Source organism: Trachurus japonicus, chromosome 1 (assembly GCF_045865225.1).
Source record: "Trachurus japonicus isolate A0001 chromosome 1, Traja_1.0".
In the NCBI taxonomy this organism is placed as follows: domain Eukaryota; kingdom Metazoa; phylum Chordata; class Actinopteri; order Carangiformes; family Carangidae; genus Trachurus; species Trachurus japonicus.
Window position 1 is genome coordinate 16759583 of NC_140907.1, and position 23882 is coordinate 16783464.

The following is a 23882-nucleotide window of genomic DNA, read 5'->3' on the forward strand; positions in this document are numbered from 1 at the left end:
TGGCAGCATCACTCACATCCCAAACTCACAGCCCACCTATAATTGCTCCTGCAGAGTTCACTGTGTGTGTGACATGCCGCCCAAAGCTTCACCACAGTCCTTGTAAGGATCTCAAAAGCATGTCACAATGAAGTGCTACTTCACCCCCCAACCCCCAACTCCCAACTCCCAGAGAGACACCTGGTGGTAAGAAGGCAACTCAGGGTGGTAATATTTAACATGGCGATGTTCGTTTTTTCACCCTCCCATATTCCAGCGTCACCTGCTAACATCACCCACCCTGCCCAGGCCCAATGTACTGTCCACCCATCAAGAGTCTACACACTCAGTGTAGGTCTTGTGGTGTTGCGCACACACACACTTGACATTTGAGCAAAACTGAAGGAACAAAAGGAGGTAACAAGTGTTTTCCTGCAAGAAACTGGGATTATTTTGGAGTATATATTTTTGTATGTTTTCCCTGACAACATGGAGTACTGCTTTTTGAAAGGACTCCTGCTGGTTTTGTCAATACAACACTGCACATCTGAAGGTATAGTGGCATTATGTAAATAGGTTTTATTATCATTGTGATGTATTTTTTCTTTATGTCACCATATGTGATGTGATGTACGTATAACTAAACTTTACCTGAGGGAATGGATGACATAAGTAGCAGAAAAATAGGGCTTAATTATTCATTAATTATATAATCATTCAACCAATGTTAAGGACACTGAATGTCACTCATACAGTAATTATGACTTCATACGGGCATCATTATTAAAGAAGCCATAATAACAAAACGTTGTCCTGCTCCTTGAATGTTAACATTACTTCATCATCAGTATCACATAGGAACATCAGTAACACATAGCAGCACCAACCATATATGTTTGCTGGGCATTTACAGCTGCTACAATCCACCATAAACGTGTGATATTTCAACCCTAGGTCTATCAACATCCATCCAATCCTCCACGGTGGTCACCCTCCAAGACGACAAGACCTTACACCAGGAACCAGAGTTGCCCCCTGCAGAAGCGGTGCCAGTAGTGGCCCCTCCAAGCCTGAAGGAGGTGCAGCAGGCAGTGCAGGAGGCCTCAGAGCAGGTTGAAGGTCGTGGGGCAGAAGAAGTGTTGAAGGAGCTGTTGGAGAGAGTGGTAGGAGCAGCTCTGGGTCAGGTGGAAGGAGCGGGTGAAGCGAAAGCAGACGAAGAACCAGTGCAAGAATCAGTTGAAGAGGATGCACTGGGGACTGAAGCAGGGGAGGGTGAAACTGACACAGAGGCAGAGGTTTCAGAGCAGGCAGTGGAGAAGCAGGTGGTGGGGGGTGAAGATATGGGCATTAAGGGGAAAGACACTGGTGTTGAAGAGGAGCAGGAGGTAGCAGAGGCGGATACACTTGAAGATGGAGCTGAAGGGGGGAAAGGAGTTGCAGAGAGGGCGGGGGGAAAGGCAGCTGGATCTGTGGAGGAGACCACAGCAGGTGTAGAAACTGGAGGCAGAGAAGCAGATGGAATGGAGGTTATCGACGAATCTCTAGACACTGAAGTCAGTCAGGAGGTTGCAGGGGGAACGGTAGCTACTTCAGAAGAGACAGGAGGGGATTCGGGAGTAGAGAAGGTTGGGATGGGAGACAGCAATGAGCAGGTTGCATTGTCAGAAGAAAAGGGAGCAGCTGAAACAGAAGCACAGGAGGCAGGGGAAACTCCAGCTGTTGTGGAGGTGGCAGTGGGCGGAGAGCCAGAGATGGAGAAAGTGGAAGAGTCAGACCGTAGTCTGGCCATGGGTGATGTAGAGCAGATAGCAGATGTATGGGGAAAGGGAGATGCTGAGGAGGAGGAAACTCGGGTAGATAAATTAGAAGGTGAGGCGACAATACTGCCTTCTAATCATTTCGAGACTGAGGCGACACAAACTGCAGCAGGAGAGCCAGTAGAGGAGGAGGAGGAGGAGGAGGTAAACACAGTGAAGGACGCCGAAGGACCAGTAGTAGAGGACGAACAAGGCCATTTAGTGGTGGAGGGAGGAGCTGCTGAAGAGGTAGAAACAGAAGGTGCAGATGTAGGGGAGGCGGCAGGAGGTGAAAGAGATGGAGAGAGTGAGGTAAAGGAGGAATCAGTGACATTGGTGGATGAGGGGGGTGACCAGCAAGCAGGAGAAGAGGAGCAGGTCGCTTTGGAGACACCACAAGGCAGTGAAACAGAGGATCAAGGTGAGATGTGTGTAATTCCAACTGGTAGAGTTACAAACATGCAATAGAAGAACTGGACACTGAGACCAGGCACAAAGAAATGAGGCCTTTGATCCGAAACTTTAAAATTCAACTTGTTATCCCTAGTTAATGAGCTCCAAATTTTAGCACTCCCTATTCACTCTACCTTCAGGACATCCTTATCTATTAACTCTCTGAAACATTGAATATGTAAGCCCTGTCCATAAGCTGGGTCACACAACCCCAAAACTGCAGTGGTACATGTCTTTTAAACATTCAGTTGCATTAGACTCAGCAGCTTTGGTTAAGCTTGCATTGTTTGCATCTTAACCTACTTTAAGAGGGGAAAGCTCTTAAATGCAGCTTATAAGCTCCTTTAAAACAGTTTACAATAATATTGGTTGCCAGCCCGTGTCCTGAAAAACCAAGGTAAAAAGCGTTCAACTGCTTTTGTTGTTTCAGGAGGGCAGTTTGGGTGGAAAATGAGCACGGCTTGAAAACAAATGTTGGTAGAAAACACTAGAAAAAAATGTTTACTCAGAATATCTTAACATGATTATCCTTATTGATAAATTAGTGGAAACATCTGAAATTCTCTTAAAGCACGATGATTATTGTGACACATGAAAATACTGATACTATGAGTTACCTCACAAATGCTGACACATCATGACCCACCTACTCTCAGCTACAGCACATCTATGCATTATTCTACATTCCATAGATCCACTCGAGAAACCCTAAACCTTGGCCTCTTGGCTTCATTTTCACATGTGTGTGACATACCAAACCCCTCTTCTAGAAGTGCTGGTGATCCCTGCCCCTGAGCCTGAAGATGGTGCTGAAGCCTCCATAGAGCAGACCCCTGAGAATCTAACTCCCACCCCGAGCCCATCCTTAGGTGTGGTGGGTACAGGAGAAAATACCCTTGCTGAAGAGACTTCGAACCACGGTAATGAAATTATCACTCCCACCAACGACCTTCTGCCAAACAACCCAGCCGTGGCCCAACCTACACTGGATAATTTTGTGAAGGATGCTCTAGCTGAGCCCCCTCAGACAGCGGGGGAGGAACCAGGGGAGGCAGATGGGCTGGTGGAGGATACAGCTGAAGCCACAGGTAAAGTGTAATAAAAACATTATGTAAATGTAGAGAACAAATGTGTGGGGAATTCAACTCTTTTTCAAAACAAAGTTAATATGTTCTCTAATTCTCAGGTGCAATTTCAGAACTGCATATTAGGTTATAGATGGGGTTTGTTTTATTTTATAGCAGACTCTCTGTGGCTTAACACTTGGTTAGGGTAAAGAAAAATAAACAGCTAATGATCATGACTCTGCCAACTAAATATGCAGAGGGCCAAGTTGATGCTGTTCAATTTGAATAAGCAGCGACCAACTACTACACACTCTGGTGGATGAGGGCAAGAGATTTGGGACCATCTTGTCATAAAATAGTACCAGCCACACTAAAAAATTGAGACACACACTTTTAAGTGGTGTGATTCAAAACAGTCAGAGGGTAGACTGTAAAATGTTTTTTGTTTTTTTTAAGCTGTAAGGTTATGTAGGAAAGCAGAGATATACTGTATGTAGGGCGGATATTGTGTTTTTCATGGGTAATACTACTATATACTGAAAATCAAGTGGCTCCCTTTTCTTCTGCTCTCTGCCTCGATGCATCTGTTTAGAGACAAGTGAGCTGGGTCTGGAGGCTTGGAAGATTGGGGCCGTTGTTGCTGCAGTCTTTCTGGTTTTGGAGACGGCTGTCATCATCATCTATATCCTAAAATGTCGCAACAAAAACAGGTGACTTCTGTGCACCTAATCTCCAAGAACGCTGAAAAGAATTGCTGTCATGTAGACAAAAATTTCCTTGCCAACTGAAAGTACAGTACAAAAGTGATTTACTTAAAACTGCTCATCTTATAGCCAATATTATTATAATATTTCCAGTAGCCTGGCATCCATTGTCATAATTTGCTATTATACAAACAACAACAGACTCATACGGAAATAGATTTCCATTATAACTCTAATCTTACTGTACTGTTGAGAGTGAATGGTATGAATTTGGCTCTGTCTTTGTAAAGCAGACTCTTTTCCTCTCTTCATTTTTTATGAATAGGAATCAAATTAATACTAAGTCTGCGATCATACTAGTACCAGCCACATCATGGTGGTTCTTCTTTAATAGCTTCTGAAATAAGCCATCTGATTTCTGGCTACACTACCAACATTGCTACAATCACAGATGGGACTTGCGGCAGGGCTGGTGCATGATTGCTTCTGATGTTGCCCAAGCTGCAGCTAACATTTCTGCACTGATAGATGATGAAATGACAAGACTGTGCTCTGTATTTCTCTCTGTTCATAAAAAAGTGCATGGTCTTTCATCAGTTATGTACTGTACTGTTTTTTATTATTTTTCCACATGGCCCAGTGCAACATCCAGTCCATTTTTAGAAAGGTAGCAGTAAGCAACAGCTGTAATATCTGAGGTTCTGTGTGTCCTTTTTGTGTGTGTGTGTGTGTGTGTGTGTGTGTGTGTGTAGCACCCCATCTCTTCAGCGGGCATGTGAGGAAGGGTGTGTCGAACCAGAGGCAACTACAGGAGGGGACTGCAGTGACGACACACTGCCTGCAGGCAATGGGGACACTCAACAGTATGTTCACATTTTGAAATATTTATGGTGGTGGCATACGTAAATGCAGATGCAGCATATACATACAGATGGTCACAAATGAAAGGGAAAACATTGAGACACATCATGGGCCTAAACTTCCACAGGTGTTAAACTGCGTGAGTGCAAAGACCAAAGAGACTTACAACCATTCAGTTGCCTCTCGTGGAAGCACCTGTATTTGTTTATATTATATGAGATTTTTATATTAACAATGTGCGTTTATACGTAAACAGTTTCAAAGCAGATAAACAATGGAGAGGGGGAAATTCCACTTCCACAGGTTAGGAATGAAAGGTAGAGATGAGACAAAACATCCAGATAATGTCCCGACAGCTTCCGATAAAGAGAGAGAGATGAAAATCTCATTGTCAGTTTGCACCTCACTTCATAAAAGATCAAACACGACAAGGACAAAGATCTCTAAATATTACTCTGTTCGATTTATTTGGAGTCATAAATAGTGTACAGGTGTTTCTGATTTAAACCATGTCAAGGTTTATATGCTCTCACTGAGCTCCGAGAGCACCTTGCTCCTCTTCTCTTTCTTCACAGTCTATTCTCTGCTACCACAAATACTGACTTCTACAGCATCAGTCTTCTTGTCATTAACACTAGCCAGATGTCAGACTTGCCCAGTGTGAACTGACTAAATGTGATGCACTGACCTGGAAACTTGTGGTTCATAGGAACTACCAGTTGTGTGCTTCTCAGCTGATTCCCTCCTGGCTATTTTGTAAGTTATGCGCTCAGGAGGCTGCTCACTGTGTCACATGAGTGTTTGAGTCCCGTGAACCCAGAGCATTAATGGGTAATGCCGCTATTTTTCCTAATCAGACTACCAGGCTTGAATCAATAATAAGCCAAAGGTGCATGTGTGAGTGTGAGTGTGTGTGGGGAGTGAGCATGTGAAAATATGGTGTGAGGCTATGTGGGGGAAAAAAGAGAGAAAAAACAAAACAAAAGTAAAGACGGAGATCAAAAGAGTGTGTATTTAAAACAAAACTTGTGCACAAAAAGTTGTACGTATGTGATCCTATGAGTGCATGTCTTTTACCCGTGCAAGTGTGCAAGACAAAAAGAACTCTGATGTGTGCCGAGCACAGACGATAACAAAGCAACACTGAATTATTAAACACTCAACAGAGTCATCTTGAAATATGTCCTTGTTAAGAGACTTTATAGCAGCAGTGACAATCCGGTTGTCACTGTAAGAGGGAATCACTAAAAACACTGCCGACAAACAACAAAAGTCACTTTCAGAATACTATCTGAAAGTCATATCTCCAGCTGCAGTAACGTCTGAACAATAAAAAGGCACAATGGGCTGCGGCTCCTTACACATACGAGGATCAGTGGCCATGATGCACAGACAGAAAATATGCAATGAGTGTTTGTAAACCAGTGGCCAAGAGAAAGGCAATACAGAGCTCGTGAACTTTTGTAACCTGAATTGTTCTTCAGGCTTTTCTGATTCATTTCAATCAAAGCGAACAGCAGGTTGTAATGGAAACAACAGCATTGGTATTTCAATGTAGACTACCCAGACTTATATTGAACTTGGAAATTACATGGTTCAATCACAAAGGTTTGCATTTGACTGCTACACAGTCCAGAGGCAGGTAAGCTGAACCTTTATCCCATTGGTGTTTTACTATACAAATGTTTTTAAATTATACAACATGTGACTGTAGTTTATTTTAGAGGGCGTGCATGAAGCCAATCAGATAAAGTGAAGCTGCTTTACATCCCCCATTATTGACCATTTTCTCGCCCACATAAATGGTTGCATTGGTCTCTCTCTACTTGCAACACATTGGGTGCACATCTGCATGGGTGCAGAGTGCGGACAGTTCATACAATGAAAAACTCAGTGAAATGTCCTTATGAAATACGTTTGAAAAATAACACGGCGAAGAAGTGGTGACAACAAGATTCTGGGCAAAATGCAGTGCTTCAGCATAAATGGTCTGTACAACATGAGGATGGGACTTTAGATACCCTTCAGGGCGAATCGACTAGGGCATGTGAAAATGTATTTAGCACCTTTAGCAATTCTTTCACCCAGGACAGTGTCATCCGCAATTAGTCAATAATGTCAAGTGATCTATTTATATCAGGGTGTGTCATTACCTCCCGGCGTATCTCCCCTCACCACAGTTTGTAAGCTTCTCCATCTGGTGTGGAAGTCATTAAATAAACAGACCTTGCAGTGAGAATATTAACATTTGCTCGCAGCGGCATCATCAACAGCAGTTCGACAGCCATTATGAGCACACCTAATTAAGTTTTGCTCGATTTTCACTGGTACTTCACATGTCCCATCAGGAACAACCTGTCTTTGTGTTCACGTAAAGCAAAGATTTTGTCCTCATTACAATCAAATAGCTTCTATTCAATGCACTCTCAGCGATTACTCTTGCTATTAAAACAGCCCTGTCTTTTCCCTTCCTGCAATTTAGCCATTAAATCTCTGCCAACGACCTACTGTCCTCTCTACCAGGATAGCAGCACTTGACCCGTCTGATGTGGCTTCAACCCTGGCCCAAAACAAAGAGCAACATGAAGAGGAGCATGCGGCAGCCATGTCAGACCTCCTGCCCAGCTCCACGGAGGAATCAGCCAACACTGGACCAGGACCAGACTCTTCACAAGACCTCAGGACTTCCATTCTCTAGGGGGTCCAACTGTTTGTCTGTATTGAATAAAACCAGAAAAGCCACTCTTCACCCCTGCGCCCTATCCCAATTTACCCAGAACCCCAGTGAATTACCCCGTCTCAAACCCTAATCCAACACAGACTGCCTTGGAGTCCAACTGTAATAACTACTGTATTTGTGACACATTTATATTTAGTGTGTATGACTGTATGTCTGTGCGAATACATTAGCAAATTGAAAGAGATACTGTAGCACATTTGGCATGTGTGAATGTGTGGACAGAAGGAGTGTCCATTAACCTGAGTGGTGGATGAGTGAACGGAAAGCAGCAACATTTTCTGTACTTGTATGTGAGTGTAAATGTGATCAAAAAATGTGATGAATGTAGATTGATGTCTGTACGCTCTTTAGGGTAGACTGAGCTTGTTAAGAAATGTTTTTCATACTGGCCACATCAGTGAAGCTGAACAAAGCCGTTAGAAACCACACTAAAAGGGGCAGCGGGCATGAGCAATTTTCCCATTTTATCAGCGGTTGGGTACGATTTATTCACAGTGCTTTGGTAGAACCATCAAGTGCCGCAACTGCACAGTCTCATTAAAATGTACAACAGCTGACAAAAAAAGGGGGAAAAAAAGATTTTTCATTATTGAGATGACGTTTAAAACTTGATTTGATTTTTATTCTACATAACTTCTGACCTTTGTATCATCACTTGTGATTTGAGAGTACCAAATTAAAATGATAATATTGAATACACTATGTGCTTTCCTTCTGCCTCCCAGTATGGATTTTTCTGTAGTTGCTCTGCAGGGCACAGTGTAAACTTCTGCTAATTTGAGTGCACAGATTAACTAATTATAGGGAACAAATGAGTAATTTGTGTGCACAAATTGTCAAAAATATTCCCCCAGACACCTGTCTGCCTCCACAGATATCAAACTATTACCATGATTTTGGTTGGCTCACAGTGAGTAGTATGACTTCAGCATGAATACTATCTCACAGTCAAGTCTTTTATTCTGAGTGACCACACAAGACTGGCGTCATTTGGGTTATGATCACAAGGCATGTGAATGAGTGTTTCAGAAAGCACTTCAACCCTCAAGTGTATCCATGTGTACTGTATTTGTGTGTGTGCATGTGTGTGTGTGTGGCTGTGTGTAGGTGCTTACACAAGTTCTGGTCATGCGCTCAATAGCTATTTAAGCCAGGAGAGGAGAATGGGCCGACTCTTGGGGGGATACAGTTCTGCAGACTGAGAGGAGCAGCATGCACAGTGAGAGGTAGGGGCCACACATTACACTATGAACTGCAGCATGACATGAGTCTTGCAACTTGACTGTGACTACTGTAGCTGCTTCAGCACCATTTACAAACTCAAAGTGAATATCAGGCTATTATACAGCTCAAGTATTGGCTTTTTTTTAAGTTTCAGTTGAGATTATATAAAATTAATTCCCACAAAAAAAACATGTTGCACTGGCTGAGTGTTAATAGGGCTCTGTATTCAATCATTCATAATATGCTGCATCTCTGCAAAAGTACAATATGAAAAATGCTTCCTTTTTTTCTAAATTTTTAACTTTACTTGAGTGGTTGTTATCACTGTTTTGGTGTAAAATAATTGCTCCTTACAATTTATTAGTCTCTCCTTCATTCATCTCTAATCAACAGGCTTCAAAAGACAAGCAAATCTAACTAAAGAAACGGTTGAAGCAAATTATTTCTTTCGGCCTATTGTTGAAAGCTTTTCTGAAGTTGTAAGAGTTGAAAGCTAATGGCTTTGTGAATTATGAATAATGACTCGTACTGCCTGCAGGGGCGTGTAAGAAGTTTCAGAATAATGTTAAGAAAACTGGCTGTATTTATTTTATTTTTTTGTCTTCATCTTGCCAAATGTGTGCTGGGATAGGCACTCGCCCCTCACCACCCTGAACATGAAAAGTGGTTTAGAAAAACATGGTTGGTTGGATGGATGTAAAACAATAATTGTCAACATGTACTGTATAATGTTTCTACTCTCACTTTTCATCTCCCCAAATACTTTTTCTTTTCTCACCTTCCTTATTTCTGGATTTTGGTAGCATGTGGAGAGCGGGTCTCCTGGTGGTGACCCTGTGTGCGACCCTAACGTTGGCCCAATTCCCCCGAGAGTGTGTTACCCCTGAGGGGCTGCGGAGCGGCCAGTGCTGCCCATCCCCTACAGGGGTGGCAGGGGACGAATGTGGCTCCAGCACAGGAAGAGGACAGTGTGTGACCATCGCAGCAGACAGCCGGCGCCACGGACCCCAGTACCCTTACGCTGGTCGAGACGACAGAGAAAGGTGGCCGCTGAGATTTTTCAACCGTACTTGCCAGTGTAATGGGAATTTCAGTGGCTACAACTGTGGACGGTGTCGACATGGGTTAACTGGACCAAATTGTGATCAGAGGATCTCAGTGGGTAAGAGAATGAATACTGTCGACAGATTACTCCTAAAAAGTCTATCCTCAACTGCACCCTTTAAGATTTCAGTTGGCCTCAAAAATGTAGGAAGATACATGTGCCCAAGGAATGAAGGTAACATTTATTGCTGGGCAAAGGAAATGTCTATGTTAATTTTTAATAACATATTCTTCTCTCCCCTGGTCCTATGTTCCTCCCACACCTCAACAACCCCATCATTCTCACTCTTCCTGCCCTCGCGTCTTCGCCCACCCCATTAACCTCACCCCAGTGAGGAGGAATATCATGCAGATGAGTGGCTCTGAGAGGCAGGCATTTGTGAACGCTCTAGACCGAGCGAAGAGGACTGTCCACCCTGACCTGGTCATCTGTGTAAGACGGTACATATACACTTTAACAGTTGCATAATTCTAATAGTTTCAGTGTAGTCTTATATAATAAAAATAATGCTTAAGAATTATTAAAAATTGATCTAACGACCTAATTTCAAAGGGGGATTGATCTTCCCTCAGCCAGTCTTTGCTCTTGTATCACGTCTGAGGAACAAACAGCCAAGCCTTGCCCAAGGACCTTCAGGCTCAGTCTAGCTGAGTCTGGCAGTTGAAAGCTCAGTAATATAGCTATGGGTGAACCCATGCTGTGGTATGAAAATTATCAGTTAAAATCACAGAAATTTCTCATGGCAGCTTCCTTTTTAAGCTGCAGGTGGAGGAGCAAATTATCAGTTTAGCCAGGAGTAAAGGGATTTATAGTCTAAGTAACGGCACATAAATCTGTGAATAACCTTCTTGCAAATCAGCTGAGGATTGTAGTAGATTAATTTTTGAAGCAGTTCTCAGCCGCAGGTAGAAGAACCCTTTTAACCTCCTAATCAAAAAATTAAATTTCTCCTGTACAAGTGGCCACGCCCAGGTTCTTAGCACGAGTCCCCCTGGGCAGCTTAATACGGAAATAAAATGTACACAGCGCCTATCAATTTGTAATCCTCCTCGCAGCGTGTATCCTCTCACTCTAATCAATGTAACCTAGAGCATGTGGCCCTTCCCTCTTTAGGTACCAGGAGGTGTTTGGGCCTGATGGCAACACGCCCCAGTTTGAGGACATCACCATTTACAACTACTTTGTGTGGACCCACTACTACTCAGTCAGTAAAACCTACCTGGGACCAGGCGAGACCAGTTTTGGAGGCGTAGACTTCTCTCACGAGGGCCCGGGTTTTGTCACCTGGCACCGTTTTCATCTGCTGCAACTGGAGAGAGACATGCAGGTGAGTACAGGAACGGGAGAAGAGGAGAGGAGGGGATGGTGGAAAGAGGGAAAAGAGGAGGCTTTTGGGCTGATGAAGGAAGTGATGAGGAAAGGAAAGGGTTTGGGGATGTGAAGAGATGGAGACAGAGCAGAAAGCTATCCTAGAGGAGAAGGGGGAGGAGGGAAGGAGGGAAGAGAGAAATACAGTAAGGTGAAAAGCGGCAGAAAATGGTATGAAAAAGTGACAAGAAAAAAAACACTTGATTACAAGTGAAAAGAAAGTGAGAAGGAGCTTGAAGTGTCTCTTTACACACACACACAGGGGGGTCAGTCAATGCAGCCACAAACACCTGCCTTCTTCCATCTATTATTCCATCTATGCAGGACATGCTGGGTGACCCCACCTTCGCCCTGCCCTATTGGAACTTTGCCATCGGAGGCAGCCAGTGCGACATCTGCACCGATGACCTGATGGGAGCCAGGAGCAGCTTTGATATGAACTCCATCAGCACCAACTCTGTGTTCTCCCAGTGGAGGGTCATCTGTGAGAGTGTCGACGACTACGACACGTTGGGCACCATCTGCAACAGTGAGCACAGTCGCAGAAACGCACTCACTATATCTCAACTCTGCAAGAGAGCGGTGCTGCTGATATACAGCATAGTCTCAGCTGCATCAGAAAAGAGGGCAAAGAGCTCATAAAGAGAGCATGTAGAACATAAGCTGCTATAAATAATACCACACAGCTGTTGTGCTGCATTAGATATCGCTCGCTATCTGTTTGGCTGAAACTACTCCACTTGTTAAACACTGCCTTCTAAGTTACTGCATGCATCTAAAAAACTGGATTTTGAAACTTTGGTTTTGATTCAGTGACCCTAATTTCTCTGCAGCAGACATTGGCGGCACATGCTGTAGTTTTTCCAAGTGCTAATTCCCAATGGGTCAGGAGGTTTAGACTAGAATAATAGAGCTCTGTGTAACACAGTGGTAAACCAGACTTGAGGTGATCAGATTTGCAGGGGTTGCCTCCTATTGGTATCAGATTACCACTCGAAATCACTACTACAGTATTCCTTCAGTTTTCAAATACAACTCCTTCATTCAGTACTGTATTTCCTTTTCATGTGGAATTAGGGATTTGATTAAGAATGTCAATCTCCACTACAAACACATGAAAGTTCTACTACCACCCCTTTTTTTTATAACTTGCATTTGCATGAGGGCTGAGGAATTCCAGGTAGAACATGTGAGTGGCCAACGTGCGAGTGATCTGTCTCATTAATCCCCTTAGAGAGTCACGACGGGCCTGGTATTTCCTGCGTCAACAAGCAACATCTCCTTAAATGGGTTGAGGGGGGGTGCTTCATTTGTGCATGTGCTTGTTGAAGACAGGAATCTAGCAGTCTACTGGTTCCTTTGATCTGAGGGAATAGTCTTCAAACAGACAGACAACTCAGTTATGTAGCCTTCTGTTTATGTGCGCATGCGTGTGTGTAGGAGAGGGAGCACAAAAAGAGTGATCATGCATGCAAGAGAGGGGGGGGGGGAGCTTCTGTTCAGTCACAGAGCTCCCACTCACTACTGTTGACTTTTGGTGAATAATTAAAAAAGAAAACTGCCATCCTGTCATGTTTAAGGCTGATTAAACTAGTCTAGTCTCCCACATAGAATTAGAAAGTGCTTAAATAATACAACATTCCTAATCATCTTTCTCTCCATATCTATGGGGACCGCTGGCCTAAATCTGAAAGACAATCCACTAACCCCACCAGCCCCCCCCCAAAAAAGTCACTGTTCAAGTTATCTGTTGTCAGAGTGTAGAGGTAATTATGTACCGGCTCAAGTTCTGCCCTTATCACCCAGGCACAGAAACCAGTCCCATCAGGAGGAACCCAGCCGGCAATGTGGCGCGACCCATGGTGCAGAGGCTGCCAGAGCCCCAGGACGTGTTGGACTGTCTGCAGCTGAACACCTTCGACACTCCTCCTTACTACTCCACCTCCTCTGAGAGCTTCAGGAACACCATTGAAGGTGCGCAGTCATGCTTCAAGGGGTCAGAATCAAAGCAGCACTTAACATCCTCCCATCAACCAAAGGCTTATTCAAGTCTTCGCTCACAACTACAGAGCTGCTGAAGTACTGCATGACTGCACGGATACAAAACACAAAGCCAGAAACATACACACAAACAAAATCCTCCACCCACGCACACATATGGTTAGCTCTAACGCAGCGTTTGTTGCTTCTAATTTTGATAAATCAGTGCTTTGTTCTCCTGTTTTGTTTTGTTTTTTTTCTAGGCTACAGCGCCCCACAGGGGATGTATGACCCGGTGATCCGCAGCCTCCACAATCTCGCCCATCTCTTCCTTAATGGTACGGGTGGACAGACTCACCTCTCACCCAATGATCCCATCTTTGTCCTGCTGCACACATTCACCGACGCAATCTTTGACGAGTGGCTCAGCAGGCACCGACCAGGTACTCAAAGACTGGACTGGATGCAGATACAGAAATGTACCTCAGTCTGAAGGATGAGTAGATGGATAAACCCATTTGTCTCAAACCCTGCAGGTGAAGTAGTGTACCCTGAGGAGAACGCACCAATTGGACACAACCGTATGTTCAATATGGTTCCTTTCTGGCCCCCTGTCACCAACGCTGAGATGTTTGTCTCTGCCCCAGAAAGCCTGGGATACTCCTACGAGGTCCAGTGGCCAGGTGAGTTGCTGCACACACACACACACACACACACACACACACACACACACACACACACACACACAAGCACACACACACACACAAACCAAATCTAAAATCCTCAACTGACCTCCCCTTCTTTTTCTGCAGCTCGTGCCTACACCCTATCTGAGATCATCACCATAGCTGTTGTTGCGGCAGTGCTCGTGGTGGCAGTGGTGGGCGGTGTGATCGCCTGTGCTGTGCGCGCACGTTCCTACCGCTCGGCCGAGGCCTTGGAGCCACTGCTAGGAGAAACTTTCCGACGCTACTCAGAAGACGACCGGAGATTGGACAAATCACAGTCTGTTGTCTAAATCCATGCCTTTTGAGAGAGGCCTTAACATTTGATTTTGTTGTTTTTGCTTTTTTTTTTTAATACTCCAACTTCTTCTAATAAAGGTGAACTGGTTTCAACCCAGAGCTTGTGTGTCACTCAGTGTGATCATGTTTACTATAAACTGCAAGGCTGCCAGAGATTTGGTTTGACACATACAACAGAACAGATCAAGCTGTAGCCAGGAGGTCTGACAGCCTGGAGCAGCTCAGTCTATAAGGGACCAGCAAGAAGTGACAACTATTCATTTACTGGGCTTTTTCGCTCTACCAGTGGATACGTAAACTCTGTGATGACTCCTGACACCATGTAATAGCTCTCAAAAGATCATTTCTTCCATTCACTGTCTGTTCCCCACCTCACAGCTACATTATGCTACAATATTCATGCAGGAGTGAATTACAGTACATGCTTTAAATGTGTGAGCAGACCACAGACAGATTAATACTAGAGGCCTTTTACTGCAGGCGCAAATTTGCTTGTCTGAAGCCTGAGGCTAACTGGCAAAATACACCACTTGTGTGCTGCCTCTAACCAATGAGTAAGATCAAATCCGTGTACGGGTAATTATTATGTTCATAACAGCACACACAGTGCCCTCACGTGGATATCACATGCTACTGCAACAGAATTCAATTTATACTTGATTTGCTTTTTCCACCATCCTAGTCTAAATAAATAATCTAAAACTTTTAACACATGATAAACTGACAGCCCAACATGACACACCACTGAAGAACAGACATCTTAAAGCTGCCTCATGAACTGGTGTCCACTCAGAAGGAGGTTGATATTGAGAATGCAGAGGCCCCTGGGCCCCACAATAATGTGGCAAAAAAAAAAACACACAGTAGACACATCAATTATGTTTAGCAATTAAGTGACTGAGCATATGATTATATTTATAATCCTGAGAGTGTGTTCTCTGATGATGTGCTGGTCCAGCTCAGATCAGTCTGGACCAGCCTGTCCCCCTCCAGTGCTCTGCATCTCTCTTTGTCTGTCAACACTTGTTTAAACCTCAGATTTGAGATGAAACCATTTCTTCTTCATTTCGTCAGTTGTGCGCTCTATTCCAGACACAGCATTCAGTGAGCGACTGACTTTTTTTTTCTGTTACTTTGCAGCTACTGCTGATGATACTAAATATAACAGCTCGATTTTTGTTGACTTCCTACAGCAGTACCCCTTCAATACTGCTACAGTTCTTTCTACATTTGCAGTCCGGTACTCCCTCTGCAGATTTTCTTTGGGCATTTTAACTTTCTTCCTCGCTTCACCTTCTCAGCTCAGTGTCTGTGGTTTCTGTGTGCACACGGCCCTGCGGTCTCGTGGCCTTGCACGGGGACTGATGGGGCGTTTACCTATGCTAATTATATGTAAAATAGGATCACCTGGCACAGGCTCTCAATTTACAAGGAGCTGGCGTTCATTAATTAAGGAACACAGCTGCGAACATTTATGTGGTCTGAGAACACCTTCATGAATCTGACGCAGTTTTGGGAAAGAATTTAAGAAGCTGCTCAAGAAGATATTGGTGAATGAGGCCCATTGCAGGCAGGCAGACTCACATTCACGGCTACGGTCGTGTTTTTGGCAGGTGGATAGATGGAGGGAACTACACAACAGTCAAATGTGTCCAAAACCAACCACCAACTGCTTGTCATTGTATAGTCATAGCACCTCTGAGAGAAGAATATGGTATGGATGGACGATAACACAACAATAGGACAGAGGGCCTGTAACGTTAGCCTAACTTAACGTTACCTGCTGTGACGATGTCCTCCTGGGAGGGAAAACTTCTTCACTGCATCTTTGAGTCTCTTGTCGCCTGAATTGATAAATAATTCAAGTCTTGTTGCCTCGTCCTTGTCCTCAGTTCAGTTTTATACTTGGAGAAAGACGTAAAAAGTAATGAATAATAAGGGTTCCTTATCTTTGGTTTAACTACTCACTGTTCACGTTAGCTTCTTCTTTTCTTAGCTAACGTAGCCTAACTATTATGAGCCTATTATAAGGGTCGGCATAGACGGTGTTTGCCGAAAATTATTTTTTGTCTTTTTCTTTCCCTCTACTTACGCTATACTTAACTGTCCCGACGTTTGTTTTTCCTTGACGTTTTGAGAAGTTTATTTTGCTAGTGACCCGCTTAATTCCCATGGTCGCCACTTGGCCTCCGACCTCACGCGTCATCAACATAGACAACGTGGCCTTGCGTAAACGAACAAACTCACCATGTCATGTGTATTTTGTTTCCAAATAAAGTCATGTTTTACTCATTGGTTTGTATTTCAACACAGACAATTAATTTGTGTTACTTAATTTGTTTTAAGTGGGTAGTTTTGAGGGAGAGTTAGAGATATTTAATATGCTTAAATGAGCAAATGGAGTGGTTTTTATAATGTACTGTAATGCATAGCCTACTGTAACAACAGCAGCAATGATAATAATGGGTTCAGATACATATCAGCCTATATTTGGACTTAATATCTTATATTTAAGGATGGGAAAATAAATAGAGTAATTTAGCAGCTGAGGAGAACAGACAAATCTAAGAAAACAGCTTTTAGACCAACATCTTGTGAAATTATGGGACATACTACAACTGTTTTTGTTTCATTACAAAATCGTTGCACAGGAAATTAAATGAATCAAATAAAGAAAGAATATCCAAAAGATCAGAAACAAATTCAGGTATTGTCAAAATGATGTGTTTTATGTGTGGGAACAGCTTTGCCTAAAGCAAGGATGAAGGAGAAAAGTTAAAATCTGCATTGAAGAGACTGAAATTATTTGACTGTCAAATTCTTGTTTTAATAAGACAGAGCGATTTTATAACTCATAACCAGATTATACAGCGTGCCTCACCGCATTTCTCTGCTGTAACTGCATGACTGTGTCTAATTATTTCTTGCTTCAGGCGATGCCACTGAATAAAATGGTGTGACATAGGCATGCATGGCCCTCTATGAAATATTTCCTATCAGTCAGCTCATTTGCTTGTGACAGCCTGGCAAGGAAATGGTGACACCTAAAGTGACAGCTGTGGTTCACTATACTAGTATATTCAGTAATTACAGTGAATCCCCTGGTTGGGATATTTTCATCATGCTTTTCAGAAAGTTGAATTTGAAGACTCAGCATTGGATTGAATTACTTGGTTGGCATTTTCACAGTGCATGCTAGTATCTTGAAAAAGACTCTGATGGGAATGGACAGAAAAGAGGAAGAGAGTTTTTTGGACCCTCCATCAGTTGGCAGTTCTCTCTGTACCAGCAGGTTATACTGACTGCTAAAGAAACAATCCTGTGGATTTATTAATATGGATAGATGTGACAGTCACACATAGAACAATCATTTGGCCACTGCTACAGTCCGGAGGGAAAGGATCATTAGAGCTTTTCTTTTCAAGTGTGCTCTCATGAAAGTCATATTTATTTTCAACTGCATGAAAATGCACTGCAGCTTTGTGGCCACAATAAGTAGACCTCACTGTAGGGTTGTGATGGAAAAGTAAGGAGCGCCATGGGGTGGATAAGGTACCATTGTGTGTGGCCTGTTGGCACATTCCTCATAAATGTTTGAGGAAAAGGGGAATTCAGGCCTGATTGTGAAACTGAGAAGATCAGTTATCTTACTTGATGAAAGAGAAGGAAGGGAGATGTCATTGCATCTGCCACCTGCTACTCCCACAAGGGACTGTTTGTACATGTGATAAATATATAGTATTAATGAATATGTAGATTTTATGCTTTTATTTACCAAGCAGGAGACATGGGAACTTTATTTTTCACAAAGGAAGAATTGCTATATTGCTGGTAACATCCGAGTTAACTGCACAAAGAGCACTGTGCAATTTCGCCATCTTAAAACCCTCTTCACGCCAGCCTTTAGGCAGGCAATTGTTCATCTGGAGAAGGATAAACCAGACTGTGATGGCTGGGTTTCAATAAAGCTTGCAATGTGAACAGATGGCTTTGATTAATGCGGAGGCTCCAGACAGGATCTCCCTAGATGCCTCCTATTTCCTAAATGAGACATTTGTGTGCAAATGTATTGTTTGTCAAGTTGTCACCAGTAACTCCAGTAATTAAAGGGAAAGTTCTGTGAATTTACAAAAATATTTCAGTCTTCCTTGGTGTGTCCCAGACTCAAGTTGAAAACTAATTAAAACCAATTTCTTCAGCTTCCTCTAAGATGTTGTACTTCTGTAGCTAATCCTCCTTTCCCACCCTCTCCTCTCCTGTTGTCACTCTAATCCAGACTCTGTGATTTACCGGTGCCCTGTCTTTCCATGATATACTGTATGACACACACTCCTTCTAGCACCTTGACTAAACCTGAGTGATCCTCATTATGTATGCATGCTTGACAAAGACGGAGAGAAAGAACAAGAGCTAAAGACAAAAAGTGTAACCACACCACAATGAAAGATCTCCGAGGGAAAATGCACTTCACTGGTTTGGAAACAGATGAAACAATATGCAAAAATGTTACAAAAAATACATGTATATCCTTGTGACTCCAGGCTCAGATGCTCCTGTTTAACAGCTCAGGAATCTCAGATTTTCTCAAATTCTTCTTTCTGGTCTGCATCTGAGGGCTTTGAAAGTCAAACAATGTGATATCCATGGGCTTATCCTACTCAGTATTAATTCACAGAGACTGCACACTGCATCAGAGAACAGGAAAGATTCTGAGGTTGTTGTCACTCATCATTAAAATATAACATTCGAGGTGAAAGCTTGCTCCACTATGACATCTTATGCAGAGGTACATCTGGTAAGTCAGTGAAAATACATGTTTTGGATACAACAGCTCTGACAAATTAACATTTAATAAGATCACTTACAGTACATTCAGTTATACAATGCTACACAATGCCAAACACACAAGTGTGTGCGTGCTTTGGCTCTGAGGACTACTCACATAAATGGATAAAATAAATGACAGTGAAGAAAATGTAAATGATGCAGTATATATAAAATCATATAAAACAGATGTGAGAAAGCTTCTAAATAAAGATTGCACTTTATGCTCTAACAATACAATATTGAAGTCAAAAAAGCCAGTCAAAACAACCGATCAAATATAAGATTATGAAAACAGTAATAAATAAATAACAAATAAATAGTAAATAAATCAGAGTTACTTGTGGAGCTGACATTTAAAATAACTAGAATTAGCAGCTGCTTTTCACAGATATAGCAAAATTAATGGGTTCCTACTCTAACTTCTTCACACAATGTTGTCATAATTACTAATGATACACATCATTTAATACACTGATAACTCATGACACATTAATTATTAGAGAATGAGAATGATGATTAAAAGTAAAACAGCCTAACAAGCAAAAGTCCTAAAACCGTATTGCCATATAAAAGATTGGCAGAAGCACTTGGCATGTTTTGGGTCTTAGGAGTTTATCACAGTAGTGAACTTTGAGTGAACACAAGAGACAGCAGTAAACACATGTCACGTGTCAGATGTTTCTATTGCGTTCATTTGTACAGTCGGCAGTCGGCAGATTCAGTGGTTTGGGGATGGTGATTTATTCATGAGTGTGTTTACATGGGAAATGATGCATATCAATGCATAAGTGTATTACAACTGCCTTGAACAGGGTAACTAAGAGACAATATATCATCATTAGTTGGGATACTGTGGTATTGGCTTCTTCATGATCTGCTTTTGGTGCTTTGATTTCTATGAACACCGCTTCAATGGTAACATAAAAATTGCAGAGATATTCATCATCAGTTTTATGAAGATGCATAACATTCACGCATAAGTTTAAATAACACCTTGCTGGAAATATGAGTTTTTATTAGGAATATTGTATGCATGTAAACACACTCGGGCTGCAGTTAGAGGTAGCTTCCCCAAACTAAATACAGATAAAATCTACACCCACAGTATTATCTGCTCTTCTTATGAATTTAAACTACATCACTTTAACTCTGTCATTTTGCCCTTCAGGTTTCTGTGTAGCAGTTTCTGAAGCAGGCAGCTAACACTGCCTGAGGGCTACTTTGCCATGATAACCAAACCTAATCTAAACAGGACGTAACAAACCATGTCTCAGGAGAGGACGGTGAGGACTACACTCCCTTTGGTCTTCTTGAGGATGTCCACAGCTTCTGCATGAGTCACGCCCTCCAGGCAGTGTCCGTTCACTGCAATGATCTGATCTCCATGCTTCAGCCTGCCGTCTTCGATCGCCGCCCCCTGCAGAGTACAACGATCACCACATCACAAACTCTTTGCACCGACATAACGAAACATGAGAAATGTAGATAGAGGATAACAAAATAACAATGTAATAAGTGACACTTAGTATCAGTGCCAACAAGTGGTCAAATTGAAATAAAATGTTTGACTAAATGAATAAATGCTTTTCTAATCTTAATAACCACTCAAAGTGCTTTACAGTAATAGTCATATTCATCCATTCACACAGCGCTTTCCCTACAAATAGCACTTCACCATGGCCATACACACATTCACACACCGATGATACTCTAGGGGCAATTTTGGATTCAATATCTTGACCAAGGACACTTCAGCATGTGAACTGGAGGAGCCTGGGATCAAGCCACCAACCCTCTGATTAGTGCAGAAGGCACTCCACCTCCTGAGCCACAGCCACCCAAAACTAAACAAGTTTAATATGAAACTCAAATGATTAATTCCTAGATATTTAAGAAGATAATAATATTACATTACTGCAGTGCAATTACAGGTGGAATAACTCATCTTACAATATTCTGTATGTAGGACGTTCTTTTATTATTAGTAGTAGTAGTAGTAATTGCCACAATTGTTATTTTGTCAGTATTATAAATATAAGAACTACAGCTGATACGGACTGTGAGCCCTTGCAGTTTATGACTGTGGCTTCAAACTGTCAGTATAACTGAACACCAAGCTGTGCTGAGATTTGATTTCTGAACCAGGATTCCCATGAAAGATCTCTCTCTGGAGGATGTTCCCTCACCTTGTTGAAGACAGTTTTGATGTAGATCGGCAGGTCTCCGTGAGGGCTGCCGAACCCTCCTACGATGCTGAAACCCAGGCCTGAGGAGCCTCTCTCCAGAGTGATGGTCTTATACATGCGAGCACTGTGGGAATAAAATGCAGAACAATGGAGTTGCGTTGCTCTGTGTGTCTCACCAGCTCCGCACTGCAAAGTTCCTGTGTGTCTGTGTGACTGTGTGTGAAGTATCTCATCTCACTAGGGAAGACAGCATGTGTGGAAAGACAGTTGAATTTCTAATGTGCTGTGTGGTTAAATGTGACAAATCCCAGGAATTATTTTGACACCTTTTCAGAAAGAAAGTGCCATACTGAAGAGCACAGTTTCTCAACCTCAGGTTGAGACCTCTATTGGCAGTTTTGCACAAAGGGTTGCAGCAGATTTAAGACTCACATAATGATGCCACCCGAAAGACATTAAAATGTCAGTTCCCAGAACATATTCTAGACTTTTACAATATTTTAAAATGTATGATTTAGTTTTGTTAAATGCCACAAACCCTTAAGAGAAACAGACGTGTGAAATTAACTGAAAACAATCAACTGAAAACAAAGCAAAGCACAAAACATAAAAACACTTCTGTTCGTTCTGGCCAAAAGCACATTCATCCCGATGCTTCTCACGCAGTGGCTGCTTGTCCTCACTGTTGTCAAAGGGACTGGTGTTTTGATTTTGTCTGTATTCATTGAATACACCAGGAGGGAGCCAAAGTAAAATCATAAACTACAGCAGCAGGAGACTGTCAGCAAACTGATTATTACCAGAGGTTGTTGTGAGAGCAGGGCAGGCTGCTGGGTTGGCCCGATGACCGGGTATGGACATCACTGTGATCATGTGTGCTGCTCCCACCAGAACCTGCTGCCACCTAAATACAAATAGATAGACATGAGAAAAGAAGGTATAAACATGGAGTTTAGACAGACCCTAAATTAAGTAACCTATTGCAGCAACACCATGGTTGTGCCGGTCCAAATGTTAATACAGTGGGAGTTATCTGTAAAAATATATAACTTGTTTGTTTTTTACACACAATGCACTTGTCAAGAGCAACTGACACCCTGTTCCTTACAATTTTCCCAGTTGCTCATTAACATGAAGACAAATAGTGTGAAATCAGTGTCAGACACACAATTGTCTTGAAATTACAGTATAGTGCTCATGTACAAAAATACTAATAATGAAGTGATGGATGAAACTTTAACCTATCTCATCTCTGCTCCTTGTTAGAAACATGATGTTTGAATTGTTTGTCTGTAAAATGATATTTCAAGTGAAAACAACCAAGAGGGAGCAGGTTATGTTAAATGGCAACACTGTAACACAAACTTCCTAATGTTATTGCACGGTAGTCAGACGCGTTATCCATTGCGCCACTAGCCCTCAGTGGCCCAGGTTGCTGGATCACCTGAGTTGTCACAGCATAGAGGGTCAACAGTTGGATATTATGCAGTAATGTCGAGGACGGCGGGAAGTAAAACTTGTCTGTGCAAAGTTGCCGTGACCCGGATTCGAACCGGGGTTGCTGCGGCCACAACGCAGAGTACTAACCACTATACGATCACGGCGACTAGGTTTACTGGCTGTTTGAAGACCCAGCATATTTACCAGCTCCTGACTTTTATTTTGCCTCCATGGGCTGTCTTCAGTGTTTCACAAACTCCAGTAATATCCTAAATATTAAGTTCATGTGACTTTGCTGGCTTCCTGTGGCCACAACTATGCCACTATTTGCTTTGCTTGCTTATTTTGATTTACATCGTAAAGGGTTTGAGATTTCTAGTTGGTTAGGTTATTGCCAGACATGTGCCTAGTTAAAGGGTTAACCGAGCTAGCCAGGAGTCGAACCTAGAATCTTCTGATCCGTAGGCAGACGCGTTATCCATTGCGCCACTAGCCCTCAGTGGCCCAGGTTGCTGGATCACCTGAGTTGTCACAGAATAGAGGGTCAACAGTTGGATATTATGCAGTGATGTCGAGGACGGCGGGAAGTAAAACAACTTGTCTGTGCAAAGTTGCCGTGACCCGGATTCGAACCGGGGTTGCTGCGGCCACAACGCAGAGTACTAACCACTATACGATCACGGCGACTAGGTTTAACAACTGTTTGAAGACCCAGCATATTTATCAGCTCCTGACTTCTGTTTTATGTCCATGGGCGGCCCTCAGTGTTTCACAAATTCCTAAATATTAAGTTCATGTGACTTTGCTGGCTTCCTGTGGCCACAACTATGCCACTATTTGCTTTGCTTGCTTATTTTGATTTACATCGTAAAGGCTTTGAGATTTCTATTTGATGAAGTTACTGACAGACATGTGACCAGTTAAAGGGTTGACCGAGCTAGCCAGGAGTTGAACCTAGAATCTTCTGATCCGTAGTCAGACGCGTTATCCATTGCGCCACTAGCCCTCAGTGGCCCAGGTTGCTGGATCACCTGAGTTGTCACAGCATAGAGGGTCAACAGTTGTATATTATGCAGTAATGTCGAGGACGGCGGGAAGTAAAACAACCTGTCTGTGCAGAGTTGCCG

General features: G+C 42.7%; 3 protein-coding genes and 4 non-coding genes across 7 annotated transcripts in view; 2 read left to right on the forward strand and 5 right to left on the reverse strand.

The window, feature by feature from the left end:
• The first annotated feature begins 318 nt into the window (after nt 1-318).
• Nucleotides 319-8292, forward strand: LOC146991657 (uncharacterized). Its single transcript, XM_085776487.1, has 6 exons — nt 319-532; nt 934-2196; nt 2999-3316; nt 3888-4005; nt 4752-4862; nt 7384-8292. Exons 1-6 carry the CDS (start codon nt 469-471, stop codon nt 7556-7558), a joined length of 2049 nt encoding a protein of 682 aa, XP_085632613.1. The 5' UTR covers nt 319-468; the 3' UTR covers nt 7559-8292.
• Nucleotides 8293-8721: 429 nt separating this feature from the next.
• On the forward strand, nt 8722-14399 carry tyrp1b (tyrosinase-related protein 1b). The gene is made up of 9 exons (XM_085776499.1): nt 8722-8826; nt 9628-9986; nt 10261-10369; nt 11043-11256; nt 11622-11826; nt 13104-13271; nt 13541-13720; nt 13814-13960; nt 14090-14399. Exons 1-9 carry the CDS (start codon nt 8813-8815, stop codon nt 14293-14295), a joined length of 1602 nt encoding a protein of 533 aa, XP_085632625.1. The 5' UTR covers nt 8722-8812; the 3' UTR covers nt 14296-14399.
• A 4735-nt stretch (nt 14400-19134) lies between these two features.
• LOC146991659 (multiple PDZ domain protein) overlaps nt 19135-23882 on the reverse strand; it is a 44775-nt gene continuing 40027 nt past the window's right edge. Inside the window, exons 43-45 of the mRNA XM_085776728.1 lie at nt 22116-22219; nt 21316-21439; nt 19135-20546 (exon numbers count right to left, since the gene is read on the reverse strand). Of these exons, the coding sequence (XP_085632854.1) occupies nt 20400-20546; nt 21316-21439; nt 22116-22219 (375 nt within the window). The 3' untranslated portion in view covers nt 19135-20399. The remainder of the gene's footprint in view (nt 20547-21315; nt 21440-22115; nt 22220-23882) is intronic.
• On the reverse strand, nt 22848-22919 carry trnah-gug (transfer RNA histidin (anticodon GUG)). Its single transcript has one exon. It is a non-coding gene; the product is annotated as a tRNA-His (tRNA).
• trnar-acg (transfer RNA arginine (anticodon ACG)) lies at nt 23179-23251 on the reverse strand. Its single transcript has one exon. It is a non-coding gene; the product is annotated as a tRNA-Arg (tRNA).
• Nucleotides 23368-23439, reverse strand: trnah-gug (transfer RNA histidin (anticodon GUG)). Its single transcript has one exon. It is a non-coding gene; the product is annotated as a tRNA-His (tRNA).
• On the reverse strand, nt 23689-23761 carry trnar-acg (transfer RNA arginine (anticodon ACG)). Its single transcript has one exon. It is a non-coding gene; the product is annotated as a tRNA-Arg (tRNA).